Source organism: Notothenia coriiceps, unplaced genomic scaffold (assembly GCF_000735185.1).
Source record: "Notothenia coriiceps isolate Sejong01 unplaced genomic scaffold, NC01 NC01_scaffold00005557, whole genome shotgun sequence".
Taxonomy (NCBI): Eukaryota; Metazoa; Chordata; class Actinopteri; order Perciformes; family Nototheniidae; genus Notothenia; species Notothenia coriiceps.
In genome coordinates, this window is record NW_011338258.1 from 86,901 (window position 1) to 101,602 (window position 14,702).

At 38.6% G+C, this 14,702-nt stretch overlaps 1 protein-coding gene across 2 annotated transcripts; it reads right to left on the bottom strand.

The window, feature by feature from the left end:
• Positions 1-536: 536 nt before the first annotated feature.
• On the bottom strand, positions 537-6,110 carry uchl1 (ubiquitin carboxyl-terminal esterase L1 (ubiquitin thiolesterase)). Of its 2 annotated transcripts, none has more exons than XM_010768298.1 (9): positions 5,996-6,110; positions 5,890-5,901; positions 5,350-5,478; positions 4,550-4,691; positions 4,007-4,092; positions 3,476-3,523; positions 2,807-2,876; positions 2,662-2,720; positions 537-1,589 (listed from the first exon to the last, which is right to left on the bottom strand). In XM_010768298.1, the coding sequence occupies exons 1-9, from the start codon at positions 6,026-6,028 to the stop codon at positions 1,506-1,508; spliced, it is 663 nt and encodes a 220-aa protein (XP_010766600.1). In that variant the 5' UTR covers positions 6,029-6,110; the 3' UTR covers positions 537-1,505. The 2 variants fall into 2 exon arrangements, with proteins under 2 accessions (XP_010766600.1, XP_010766601.1); XM_010768299.1 differs by having other exon boundaries at positions 5,836-5,901; positions 5,996-6,106.
• Between the last annotated feature and the right edge of the window lie 8,592 nt (positions 6,111-14,702).

Here is a 14,702-nt window from a genome sequence, read left to right on the forward strand (position 1 = left end):
ATCAGTGCTATTGATATTTGAGAGTCCATTTGTGTTGATAGCTGCTGCCCTTTAGTATTGGATGAAAATGTGACCTTTTTAAAACAGCAGGGTTAACCTCTATTTTCTGACCATTTTGAAAGAAAAGTTAAAGGGGAGACCAGTGGTACCCTTTTTACTTCCATACCCACTTTCCTAAAAATATAGATATGTCTCTGTATTTTAGAGCCTTATACTGTACATCACACTGTGCATGCTCTTTTCAACCCAGAGAAAGGTCTTGTGTCAGCAGTGATGAGTAGACTGAACAGACTATCAACAACTCTTCAGTCATCCTCCTCCCGTTTCATCTCTTTGCAGCTGAACTGCAGCCAGCACTAGTCAGGATGAACCCCCAGCTGTGAGGGCTGCATGGCATTAACCACTTCATCACCTTATATGACACGAGCGTGAAAGAAGTTTCAACTAAAATGCCGACTGGGAACTGGAGGAGGTCAAATAAAAAAGGTTGAATATTGGGTTTTGAAGGAAGAGAAAGAAAGAGACCAGCCGACACATTTAAGTCTAATGGTTGCTTTAATGAATTCCCACAGCTGCATCACCAACAGAACTACAGCAACATAGTATTAAAACGGTGCAGGAAGTTAAACAATTGTAGCACAGCCTAGCTCGACAACACCCCAATATAGAACACTTTATTTCGATGGTTCCTACAGTGTTTTGAAGTTTTGTATTGTATGTGTCAAACTTGCACACTTACAATGTATTTGACTATTTTTACATTGTTAAGAGAAAATCCATTTCAAAATAAGTGCAAACAACATTCTCTTGTAATAATTTCTGAAAACATAGGTTAACAACTGGTATCCACCACCACCAATTTGAGGTTTAAATTCTCAATTTACAGAGAAGTGTCACCCAAGAACAAATGCCACTCAAAACCAGGGTTGCATGCATTCTCCTAACAATGGTTAAATTACTCCTACGGATACATTTGGGCTGTTCTGAGGAATGTCAGATCCTTTTAAACTGAACTAAATGCTTTCAGAAAAACAGGCAAATGTTTTCTGCCTTTTCCTTCCCACTCGTCTTTATTCTAGTTATTGGCACAAAAGGTATTTATGTAAGCATCAGTGTTGAGAGTTTGACACTGATGCACCAATGAATACATATAAAACAAGTTGCAAAAAGACACATAGAAGCAGTTGTGAGGTGAGGTCTAACCTCATGTTTTACAATTCCCATTGCTGAATGATATCACATAAAAAGGTTTAGCTAGCTTGTATCAATTAGTTTCATCAGAACAAAAGGGTTAGATGGTGTCCTTGTGTGTATGTGTACATGTGCTAAAGAATGCTTTGTTCATGAGATGAAAGTACTTTATGTGGCAACAATGTGTGCTTTACAGTGCATAGTGTCTGCAGATGTGTGTGTGTTCACAGGTTGTTCTGGGTGCCGGCTGAATGTGGCCATGTGAATGCTTCAGGACATTTTGGTTTACAATTTGGTTGTGTCCTACCGAACATTTAACTCTGACAGAGAGCAACCGCAGAGAAACGGACCTCGCCTTGCTCTCTCTCCATGAATCCACGGCACACCTTAGACGCATCCTGTGCATGGATTACAAGTTAAAAAAAAGATTAGGCAAATAAAACTTGCATGTAATTTACGATAATGTACTTCTACTCAAGGTTAAAGTTATTTGTATCACTATACACCAGAACTACTTTTACTACACTACACTAAAGACATCTGATGTTAGTAGCCATGAAGGAAAGACTGTCCTAAGAAGGAGGATCTTTTAATATCCGGGTTCATTTTACTGCCAATATCTTTATAATTCCCAGTAGGGCTGGGTACCATTAATCAAATATGAATAATATAAAAGGGGGTTGGTGTGATTAAATATGGTTGGAGTCGTAAAACATTTTGTACCGTTCTTTTAAAAGCGTGTTTACAGTATTACCAGAAGCAGCCCTAAAATGATTGTTACACTTCATAAATACTGTATATCAACATTTCATATAATCGATGACACTAAATAGAAGCTGTAAATTCAAGTCTGCAACTTTTTTCTCCCATTATCTTTTATGTATCTATGAAGGTATCTCTACTATTGCTAAGGGTTTATACTTATTTCTTTACATGATAGCCAATACATCATATGAACATTTAATGTTGTGATTTCATTTCTAATGCATGTAGCGCCATCATGTGGTGGTTTTATGCGACAATTTCTCGACACTTTAGATGAATTTAACTGCACTCTTTCAGACGGATTGTTTTTGCAGTTGTATCAGTCATATTCACTATGATTCTCAGAGAGAAAAAATGCATTATTCACCTAACATTTAACAACCAGTCTTGGCTTACAAAGTTACTTGGTGGTTGGCATTGCTTAAATCATCATTACATTGAGATTCTTGTAGAAAAGTAATGTTTAAAATGTCTACCAATCTTCCTACCAGTCCCCATATTTTTTATGATCCCTATAGGAGATGTGAGAGCGTGCATTAGCCAAGTTTATTGATTGAGTCAAGATACTCGGAAATGGCCACTCCCTATTCCAGTCTAATACCATGACTCATCACAGATCACAAGCATAAAAGGAACTGGGCTCACAATGACATACCAACGAATCCAGAATGGCTACACAATGTAAATGGTTATAGTTTTGCCTACCGTAATAAATGACCCATCTTTGGTATCTCCATGCTTCACTGGTCCATTCATTCTTCCATCTTAAAAAACAGATCATATATTTTAGGATCAAAGACATGAAAAAAAAAAACACAGAAGAGTGTGCATAAGGAGTTGAAATGCTTACCAAATTCATGAAGTTGTCCATTTGCATTGACAAAGGCAATAAAGTGGAAGTTGACTTTGTCAGCTTCCGGCTGGGAAATTAAGATATGAGGAATTAATTCAGAGTAAATATTGTTACATAAAGAGAGAGAGCACACAAATGGGCTATCAAGAAAGAAAGAGTGCATATTGGGAAACACGTTAAACTGAAAAGTATATCTTTTTCTGATAATTATTCTTTGTATTCAGCGTTATCAGTGTATGGGGAAACAGATTGGAATGTCTTCAACTGTGGCATGTGTCAGCTGTGTCACATGAATAATTCAAATTTAGTGAATTTACTACTTTAAAAAGTGGCTAACAATGTAGGCCATATGTACTGTAGAGTAGGGCTGCTCGATGATGGCAAAAATCATAATTACGATTATTTTGGTCAATAATTGATTATTAAAAACGATTATCCATTTATTTTGAAAACATCCATTTATTGAAAAAAAAATGTGAAGAGTATGTTTTTAACAGTTGATAACTCTGAACTTTAAGTATAATTCAACTGAAAAACCAATAAAATAATCGTTTTATTTCGATTACGTTGTTTTCGTAATAGTTGCAAGCCAAAATCGTAATCGAGATTAAAATACGATTAATTGCTCAGCCCTACTGTAGAGGATATTGCGTTTGGATATCTTACCCTGCACTGGCCCTGCACGGCAACCTCATTGTGAGCCTCATAGATTGCCTGTAGGAGAAACAAACATGCGTCAGTTAAATACCTTTAAAACTGATCTTTTTTTTATTTTTATTAAATACACATGTTCAGATGTTTCAAATGACAATCAGATATGTAACTTCAAAATAATAACTTGTTGAATTTTTTTTTTTTTTTTTAAATGGCACACATTTGTAATCGTTCATTGTGTAACAAAATTCAAGCATTTTTAAAGCCGTTATCAGGCTGGCCTTTATAGTGACAGAGATTTAACGATGTCTGCCGCCCCCAAGTGGACAAAACAAAACATGTAGGTACTAACAGAAATTGGGTGTTTGATTTGGGCTTACATTTGTTGTTGTTTTTAAAATGTAGTAAATGCAGTTGAAGTGTTATTTGATGATGAGTAAGTTAAAATACTTTTCCAACATGTATCCATCCAAATCTCTATTCTTTTGAATTCAGCTAACAGAAGAACATAAGCAGCTTCCACAGTGTGTATGTTTATCTCACCTGGTTCTTCTCCAGATGTTTGGCACGGTCATCAGCAGACATGTTTGCAGTCTCATCTAGAAACTTCTTCAGGGCAGAGTCACTTTCTGAAGAGACCCAAAACAGCATCAAACGCAATAAGAAATAAATTAATTGATCCCTAATTCAAATCGCAACCTGCCACACTTAATTACACTACTAGTAATACAGATTATATAATTATTATACTGGTCTACACCTGACTTACGGAGCTGTTCCCACATCACTGTCTAGAATGACAATTTTCCACCGTTTTTCGAAATTTGATTTTCAGTTCTAACAAAATGTGGTGTAATTTTGGCATTATCTCTATTCTAAAAAAAATTAAGACTAAATTAGGTATGGGTGATATTTAAAAAAAAAAAAAACAACAAAATCTTGGCACTTGGAATATAAACTGCCGAGTCATTTATACTAACAGACAGCAGTGAGCACCTTTTATAAATAAGTATTTTGTAATATCTATAAAGATAAGTGTTGTTTTGCACTAACTATAATACCAGTTCCTTTGCGATCTGAACTCACCAAATGTCAGCTTGCTCTTGTTGTTGGCCACAGCATGCAGCAGGGCGATGGTGCCACAGGAATTAACTGCTGTCTGCTTCAGGAAATAAACCTCAGAGCTATCTGCAACCTTGTCGGTCTGCTGCTTCCTGAAAGACTCATGCTGCAAGACAGACAAATAACGTATGGGCATGTTTGGCAGATAGGAGTATGGTCATGGTCTTCTGTCCATGCAAACCCAGGGTGAAGCAAAAATATGCCACTTCAAATGTGCATTTGTATTAAGATCACAATTACTTAATTCAGTCATTTATAAAGCAAATTATCTTAAATTAACATTTAAAGGATTTCTCATTATATATTTACTTGTTTTGAAATAAACAAGGCATTTGAATACACCTCTTAATCTTTCAAGAAAATTGTGATTTTTCACAATATGTGTCATAATTTGTAGAGCAATTGATAAGTTTGATCAGTTGAAAATTATATTAATTGTTATTTGTTGGTATATTTCAGCTGTTGGGCACAGGGATGTGGCCTGGCTCCAATGAAGGGTTGGTATAATAAAGGGTTTAAGAGAGGAAAAACATAATGAAATAATACAATCAAATCTGAGAATAATACAATGTAGTTATGAAAGGATGATGAAAAAAGGGTAAGTATAAGCTGACTCATGTTCTTCACATCATCCGAGCATATCCTATTCTACCCATTCTTAACCAGCCCTTTCCTCCCTCTCAGTCTCATCCATGCCCTCCCTGCATCTCAGAGTCACCCCACCCTTCGCTTCCGGGAAGTAGTCGCCACCACCCCATTATTACCTGTTGTGTCAGTGGGAAGAGCAGCATCATGGCACAGCATGGCTTTGGGACGGCGGACAGTTGCTCACTCTCCAGCCCCAGCACGTCAACAAAGCGCCAGTTCTCACCCACGCCTAGCTTGCTCATCATCTGGAACACACAGCAAGGAAAATAAACACAACACGATAGCTCAAATGGAGGTGAAGGAGTTGATGTTTCAGATGCGAGATGTATACATGATCCCCTCTGAGGGAAGATGCTGCGTTGTGCTGCTCCAGCCAGACCACACCCTGTAGCCTAGACACTGGAGATGATGCTGCCGCTCATGAAATCCGATAAAAGCGTCTCCTGTTGTTTTCTACATGACTACCACATTTACCTTTAACGCTACAATTCACGTTCGCCATATTATCTTTGTTTTAATGGCGTGTCTGCAACGTGGTTTTAACGTTCGTCTCACAAACGGTTAAACTGCCCTTATAAGGAGCTAGCTAATATCAAACTTACCTGACGGTTGAATCAAACTGTTAACGTTTACGTCACCAACCGTTTGTTAGTTACCTTGTTCAGCATCTGAAACAAAATAAACAGAAACCACAACTGAGTATTTCGTCCATGAAAACGTTACGGTTTACAAACAATACAACACAGAGTTATTTCCCCTTACCTCGGGGTTGATTTCCATTGGGGTCCACTCCATTTTCGCTTTGTTTCGGGGTGTTTCGGTGACCTATGTGTCTGCTCGCTGTGCCGGTTTCTGCTGATGTCAGTGGAAGTTACACAGCGTTCCCGTACTTAATGCTGCCGGTCATACCACTTACCGGCAGACAGGGGGGTGGGCTAAGATCACATAACCGGAGGAGTTCATATTCTGCCGGCATTCTTTACGATATTAGAGTTATTTCCGACTCTATATTTATATTGTAACACGTTGTGATGTGTAGCAACACCCTGGAAAAAGATAAATCCCTATTAGACAAATATTTAAGCTAAATCCCACCACTCAATATGAGATCACTCTGGTAAAATCAAGTTATTTCTAGAAAGAAAGAAGTGAAGTATGCATCAATTCAATTCAATATACTTTAACAGAAAATTAAGTGAATAACACAGGGGATGACATATACAACTTTATATTAGTAATATAGTATATAAGGGCAAGTTCAATGCTACTTAGCCTTACAATGCAACACAAACAAAACAATAACATTGAAATTGTTAATCTGCTAATTATAACACAGGGAGATGTTAGTTTGAATAATGCAAGATATTTAATATTCTATAAGAAACGTGCCTTAAGTGTGCAGTGTAGCAATACAATTATGCATTGATTTGGAGTCATCGGGTCACATGATGTGAAAGCTATTAAATAAATAAAAACGTCAGCTCTTTTATGAAAAATACTGAAATGAAATATAAGAAGCACTAAAATCCAATAACAAGAGTTGTGTTCTACTTGCCCAGTGTAGTAATAGAATACTGCATTGATTTGGAGTCATGGGTCACATGACATGTAGTTTATTGAACATAATGTGGCTTTTCAATAAAAAACAACTTCAGAATTGTTTCAACAATGTTCATATTAAATAGAAAAACTCTATAAACATATAAAAATAGGCATGTCCTACTTGCAAGTTAAGTACTATAATGCTGTATTGATGTTTGACTGATTTAATTAGGTCAGATTACATGGAAGGGTTTTGAAAACAAATGAGACTTTTCAATAAACTGCTGAATTTTCATAACATAATTTCTATATTCTTTCCTTGTCTAGTGTAGTAATACAATACTACGTTGAATTGGAGACATTGGGTCACATGACAGCAATATAAATAGAAAAAACACTGAAATCCAATAACAAATGTATGTCCAACTTAAAGCACTATACTGTGCTGTATACAGTATATAGAGTATTAAATGCAGTTGTATATTCCATCCATATTCACCCACTTGGTTATCTTAGATTTGGACACTTCATGAGTTTGAGGGGCACTTCACTGCTCACAGTTACTTATTGAGTACATTTTCTAGATTTTAACCAGGAGGATATTACTTCAGTGTGTCCTGTTTTCCCAGTTTTTCTGCACCTGTTTGTTCATGTTGTGGTTTCTGTTAGTTTATGCTGCACCTGTCTGTGTAGGCACCTGGTTGTTTTTATTGGTACGAGTCCATGTTAGTGAGAATGAGAACCTGTAAATACATGCTTTGTGTTTTTCCCGTCTGTTTTATTTCAGGTTGTGGCTTACCCTCCTACTTGGTGGCACTGTAACCTACTTGCTTTCACTAGCATGATGGTTATACCGTGAAGAAATCCCCAGCACCGCCATCTCACACTGATAAAACACATGTTTAATGTAATAATTTAAAGCTTGAAAAAGCAGCTGCACATTAAAAGGCTCTTTGGAGAAAACAATTTGAAGGTTTTTTTTGGCCTATATGCAGAGAAAATAACCTTTTCTTTTTTACTAAATTAGACTCTATGTTAGGTTGGAATGGGATCAACCTCTCCTTTGAGATGTGTCCCTTTCTATTATTGTCAAAGTCTAGGTTTGAGATATGCTAATTCAACTACTTTTTTTCTGAAAGTTATGGAAGCCTTCGAGACCATAACTCAAAAGATATTTACAAACACATCACAACATTTCTCTGACATGCATGTGGAAATCAATTTGCTCATGTGTCCCTCTAAACATCATGTCGTATTTTACATGTGTCCGAAAGCCATTTTTCTAGATTAAAAAAAAATGCAAATCAGTGTTGTTCTGTAGCTTCATGATTTATTTATTCAGGGTTCGACTTTGTAAATATGTTTTAATCATAACTGAAGAAAGACAGTCCCAAAAGGTACTGATTATTCATACCTGCAGGTTGAGGTCAGCGGTGTGTGTGTTTGTGTGTGTGTGTGTGTGTGTGTGTGTGCGCGCGCGTGTGCATGTGTGCGTGTGTATGTGTGTGCGTGTGTTCGTGTGTGTGTGTGTCTGTGTGTGTGTGTGTGTGTGTGTGTGTGTGTGTGTGTGTGTGTGTGTGTGTGTGTGTGTGTGTGTGTGTGTGTGTGCAGAATAGAAAGAGTAAGCCTGTGGGTTTATGGGTTCATAGGTCAGGGGAATATGGGTAGCTGTTGATTTATTCTACGCGTCTACATGTCAATATGTCTGTCTAGGGGTTTAAATAGAGTATTTGTTGGTGGTTAAAAAGCAGGACAAGCATGTGAGGCAGAGGTCTGTAGAACATTTCAGAGGAGGGAAGCAAAAACATTTCATTCTGTTTTGCAAATGTGGATAAAGCCTTCAGAGAACCATTGATGAGTATGGATGCTCAGCAGCTCACAGGATATTCATCGTCACCCTGGAAACAACACTACTTTGATAAATGTTGCTTCAATCAAGATCTTTGCCATGAAATCTATTTGACCTGAAAGAAACTTGATTGCAGTCGTCGTCACTCTTTCCTGCCACAGAATGTTTTTGGAACAGCTGATGAAATCACTCTATGATTGTGGTCCTCGAAGATAAGGAATTATTCGCTTGTGGACAACTGAACTATATTCACTTCACTGGAATTTTAATTCTCCTCTATTAGATGTCAGAAAACAATCTTGAGAAACCTAATTTTGACCTTTGACCTCTGTTTCCATTGCATACTGGCATGCCTATCCCGGGAAAGGTTGTGGAGGTGAATGGCGTGCCTCCTTTGGTTGCAGTTTGGGGATGGAGCATGGTGGTGTACATTTGTCTATTTTTCTCACTCACTGAGACCATCACCTACTACCTCAAGATGGACAGTGTGTGTGTGTGTGTGTGTGTGTGTGTGTGTGTGTGTGTGTGTGTGTGTGTGTGTGTGTGTGTGTGTGTGTGTGTGTGTGTGTGTGTTTGGATGCCCACTCTATAACGTAACTGTGTTGTAGAATAATGCGATTATTTTCCAAGAGCTTTCATAACCATTCGATCTATATGGATTATGATCCAGATACAAGCGGCCGAGATGGGTTTTCTCCGCAGGGTGGCTGGTGTCTCCCTTAGGGATAAGGTGAGAAGTTCAGTCATCCGGGAGGGACTCAGAGTTGAACCGCTCCTCCTTCGCGTCGAAAGGAGCCAGTTGAGGTGGTTAGGGCACCTAGTTAGGATGCCACCTAGTTAGGATGCCACCTGGGCGACTCCCTAGGGAGGGGTTCCAGGCACCTCCAGCTGGGAAGAGACCAAGGGGTAGACCTAGGACCAGGTGGAGGGATTATATCTCTTCGCTGGCCTGGTTGGTCTCTTCCCAGCTGGAGGTGCCTGGAACCCCTCCCTAGGGAGTCGCNTCTCAGCAACGAGGCGAGACTGATCTTCCGGTCTCTCTTCTTTCACTCAAAAATCACATTTAATTTTTTGGGATCCAGACCCGGACTGGGAGTGTACCCCCGTCTCACAAGGTCCCGAGTCCGGTCGACGACGCTTCCTACGGCCCGGGAGGTCCAAAACTCCGACCCAGAACCGTGTAGGTCGTGTCGACAGTCGGCTGAAATTTTCGAGACCGACTCACATCGCTGACCTCCTCAAGCTGCTATTATCGGCCTCGGTCGGGCAAATCAAGAAATCTTTTGTTTATTTTCTCCAATTTTAGTAAGACTTCGGCTCCCTTCGGTCCGTCACGTCCGGTCTTTACCTCACTACAGCGCAGTAGCGAAATCCAGACACTCTTTGCACGTCGACCGCAACTACGTGATATGTTATGTGGAAACTCTCATAAAACATGAATGAATTCATAGGTAACAACGTATGAGACACACGAGACGCACGACAATGAGCAAATGGCCCGACCTCGCGCCACTGACCATCTCCTCACTCTCCCCATCTCTTCCTTCGGTCCCGACCCGTCCTTCTTCTCCACTTCTATAACCCCTTCGTGTGTCGACCACAGTCCGTCCGTGATCAGAAAAAGCCACCGTCTTGCATCCCAATGTGTGTGATTTTTTATTTGTGCTGTTGTATTTGTTGTAAAGTGTTTTTATTGTAAAGTATTTTTATTGTATGTACAGCACTTTGGCTCAACCAAAAATCGTTTTAAAAATGTGCTATATAAATAAAACTTGATTTGATTGATTTGATTTATAAGTAAGCTACAACACTTCAGTAAATCTATTAGATGTAAGAAGATTAACTTTGTTGTCTCACAAAGTCAGATTAATGACCACAAGGCTTCTGTGCATCCACATTTGAGTTCCACCTGAAAAAGGAAAATATGTCACCCTACAAGATTTCAACAATGTTTGCCTTTGGATATTTTAAATTAGGAGTGAGTAAAGTAAGTTAAAACAATGAGTTGAAAGATGCTAAAACCATCGACAAAATAAAAGGGTAGTGCGGTGAAGTGATTTCCCGGGTTTCACATTACACACTTGATCCATATTAAAATATTTATAAGTTCAGCTCTAAGATCACTACACATCCGAGCAGGAAAGTCTGTTTACACAGTGCTCACGCCCAAAGCTTATTGAATCAGTTTTGGTGTGAGTCTCTACCTAAGGTCCTAACCGCTAGTTTCCTGTTTCTGTCGACTGAACCTCTAAATCATTAACACTTATTATCTCTATAAATCATTGGTAAATTACCGTTATTCTTTGAACTTTTATGACTGTAGCTTTGAATGCTCACCTCTCTGTTGCTTTTGGCATGTATGGAATCTGCACCGCATGTCAATGATCACAAAGTAATCTAAGCCAAGATCAAATCAATTCTAACAAATAGATTTAGCACCAGTGGCGTAACAAGGTTGTGATTGTGGCTGCTGAGATTAGCAGGAAGCCCGTGATGAGCTGATTATAAGCAGCTGTGTAGTGAATGTATACCAGTCTTCCTGAAAGAAGCTGAGCTTCATATGAATATGTTACCGAATGTCACATGTAACAGTTCAAGAGTATAGTGATTTGTGCCATAATGTATAATATGTACAATTTGTATAACAGTTCAACCCATATTCAATATTGATTCAATTACGATATGATCAACATTGAAACAATGTTATTATCAGATAGCAAAAAGTAATTGAATCAACATTGAGATATTGTCACGCTGAAGATTGCAATCAACATTGAAAATGAACAAACAAAAAAAGAGCAATTATTTATTCAGTTAATTATTACGATTTAATTTAAATTTAACATTTTGTACATCTTTAGATGTAGAAGTCTGAATGGCTTCAAAGGTGTACCTCATCTCCTTTGGATAATCCATTTTCATTGCATAAAGTAGGCCTAAGAGGTATGCAAAGGCAGTAGAGAGGTCTGGTAGTTCATGCAGTACAATGGTCCCTTCCAACACAACAGCCACGTCTCACACATTTGGTGATATGGCGGCATCATCAACTTCAATGAAGGTGATTCTAACTTTAGCACCAAGCCACTGAGTCTTACCATTCAGCTTGTGGAAGTTATAATTGCAACTCAACAGCACGGCTGCTATCACCCACCAACCTTGTTGTGCCAAGTTCTATAAAGAAGTATTTTCTGACAAAGAACACCAGACAACAATGGCCAGCTGTATCGGGTTGGCTGTTGCTCAAACAGCGCTGATATTTATTTTTAATTTTGGGTGAACTCACCACGCTCGGGTTCATGAGGTGAAAACATCTCTGAGCTCAGTATTATGCATAAAATGATTAGCATAAGCTATATGAGGTCATAACATTTTAAAGCTACATTAAGCAATATTACTTGTATTGTGTACGTTTATTTCCTACAGTTAGTATTACTTACCAAACACTCCAGAAGAAACTTGGTTGTGTCATCTCGGACACAAATGGGCAGGCCCGGATGTCTAAGGAGTAGCCTGACTACCCAGTGGGAAACACACAAACATATAAATTAGTTTAGTGCCGTATGAATGTATACAAAATCCGACTTTCTGTATAGTAATGAGGAGGATAAAGAACAGGTCAGATCGCAGTAACATCCCAGTAAAAGACTGGCAAAACAAAACAAAAACTGCAATCCTGCGGACAATTTTAATTTCTACTTTTACAAATTAAAAATACTGTTATAGTTCTCAAATTCCACCAACTAAGAACACCAAGCAATGACTTTTAACATCCATTTTTACTGAAGCCTTTCCATCAAAGCGTTTTTGCTTCTAAAAATGTTAGGCGAAGGAGCATTTCATATTTTCAAACGGGGGAAAAGGGCTTTGGTGGACCCGTCTCCTTAGGCTGCTGAGCAAGTGACAGGCCATTTTCCCCTTCACTTTTGCAAGCTCTTAGATTGAGGCACTTCACTCACTCATCAAGTTTTTCTAAGAGGTCTTCCATCTTCTGTCCAAAAACTCCCTTCCTAGCCCGGTATAGTTTCAGCGGGCAAGGCACATGTTTGTCAAAGGCTGCACCGAACGTCCCCAGGAGGTCTTTGCTGGCGATCCGATTAAATTCTTCATTTATCTGAAAAACACAATAACAAAACAATGTAATTTGATTGTAACCACAATGTCATGTTTTTTCTGTGCAGCAAATTCCTGGGTAGCTGTCTTGTTCAAAGTCTGCACCATCTTAAGGGATAGTTTGGATGTTTTGAATTGAAAAAAAAACTGGCATTACAATTTTGGGCACTGATTGGATAGGGGCGTATGTTGGAGGGGCCTGTAGTGGAGTGGTAGAGCAGGGTATAGTATAGTTGCCAATTGACTGACATACAGTCAGTGTGAATACAGGGCCAGTTCGCACATTTTCCGTGACGAAGGCGACAATGTTTAAGAAACATTCGTTTGCTGGGGGTTTCTCTTTTCCTAGTTCATACCCGGCCGCAGTCAGGCTCCTTATCTATATCATTTATATACATTTCTGCCTCACTGCATAAATCTCGGTCTGAATCCTCAATCATGTCTCAGCTGAATCCATGTTCCCATATGCTCACCGCTGCATCCCCCCTTTAGATATACGATTTCAGGATCGGGGTCTAATCACCAAATACTTAACATTTATCATATGGCATGTGTCAATAAATGTTCTTTAAACGAAATGAAGTCTCTCCTGATTGAACTGCCTGTAAAGTATTTTGACTGTTTCCCAACCTTGTTATTAATTATCTATTAATTTGAATTGTCTTTTTTCAGTCTATGTATTGTCTACTGTTAAGCCATATAATGGTGTTTCTTTTGCAGGTGTTCTGTCTCCTAACTCTTACTCTGCTATACCCCCACACACCAAAACAATAAAAACATTTGAATTAACTCTACTTTTATTTTAATAGAGCAACAAATACAACACTGTTTTGAGCTTGTAAAAATCGATGCACACGGTCCACTGAAAAAAACAAAAAAAACATTTATTTACACACACAATCAAAACAGTTTGTAACTGAGCAGCAGTAAGGGGTTTAGTGCCTTGCTCAAGGGCATTTCAGAGGTCTTCATGTCATGTGATCAAAGTTACAAACGTATGTGAAGACAATACAACTGGGTTAAGCTTGGGTAATGGACAGTAGCTGCAGAGCAAAATAAAAGGATAGACCTGTATTATTAATAATAAGGAAGAGAATAGTCCACATAGATATAAAGGCCTTATATATAGGGTTCGTAGCAAACAAAATTATTTCAAAGAACGTGATATGTCCGGCAGTGGCTCAGTCAGTGTAGCTGTAGGGTCGCCGGTTCAAGTCCCTGAGCAGACCTAAAATATGGAGTGTGGACTGCAACTTGGAGAGGTCCCAGTTCAGCTCCTGCCCTGCCGTGGTGCCCTTGAGCAAGGCACCGGACGCCCCCCTTCTCCGTTTGGTGGTGAGACCATGAGAAGCAGGAAATGCATTAATTTAATTCAGAAACACATTCAATTCAGTAGAGACCTCATTTAGATTATGTCTAAGTAAAACAATAAAACTCAATGCATCAAGAAACAAGAGTAATACACTTGAATGAAAAAGGATTTATAAAGTACAAATCAATACAATTATAAAACCCTGAAATAATATTTAAAGACAATTAGACCACCAAAACAAGAACAACTGGAAGTGAAAAACCTTTTTAATTGAATTTTTTTAGATTTAACCTGATTTAAACTTCAGATTGTTCTGCATGTTATTCTAGGTTGCAGGTGAACAAAAGGGAGCATGATTTTCCAAGCTCAGTAAAACAGACGCCACCGGAAACTTAATCCTATTGTTTGAGCCAGTTTATAAGGGTCAAATTAAAAGACAACAACAACGTAATGTAAGAGGGTAAAAAGACACTAAGGACAGTATAAATAAATAAAACCATCATGTCTCACAGAGAAAGAGGCCACCCAGCCTTAGCATGGAGCTCACAATGAAGAGTGTCATATTCCTATATCTCCTTTAATACACCTTTGTGCAGAGTCATATTCAGAATCCGAGGGCTTCAGAGTTGCTGCTGAAGCATGCCTGAATAAAATGT

Coding starts and splice junctions, on each gene's coding strand:
- uchl1 (XM_010768298.1), bottom strand. CDS start 6,028: ATGGAGTGGACCCCAATGGAAATCAACCCCGAG. Junction 2,877..3,475: donor CCGTGCAGGGCCAGTGCAGG/GTAAGATATCCA, acceptor TTAATTTCCCAG/CCGGAAGCTGACAAAGTCAA. Junction 1,590..2,661: donor AAGATGGGTCATTTATTACG/GTAGGCAAAACT, acceptor ATCCATGCACAG/GATGCGTCTAAGGTGTGCCG.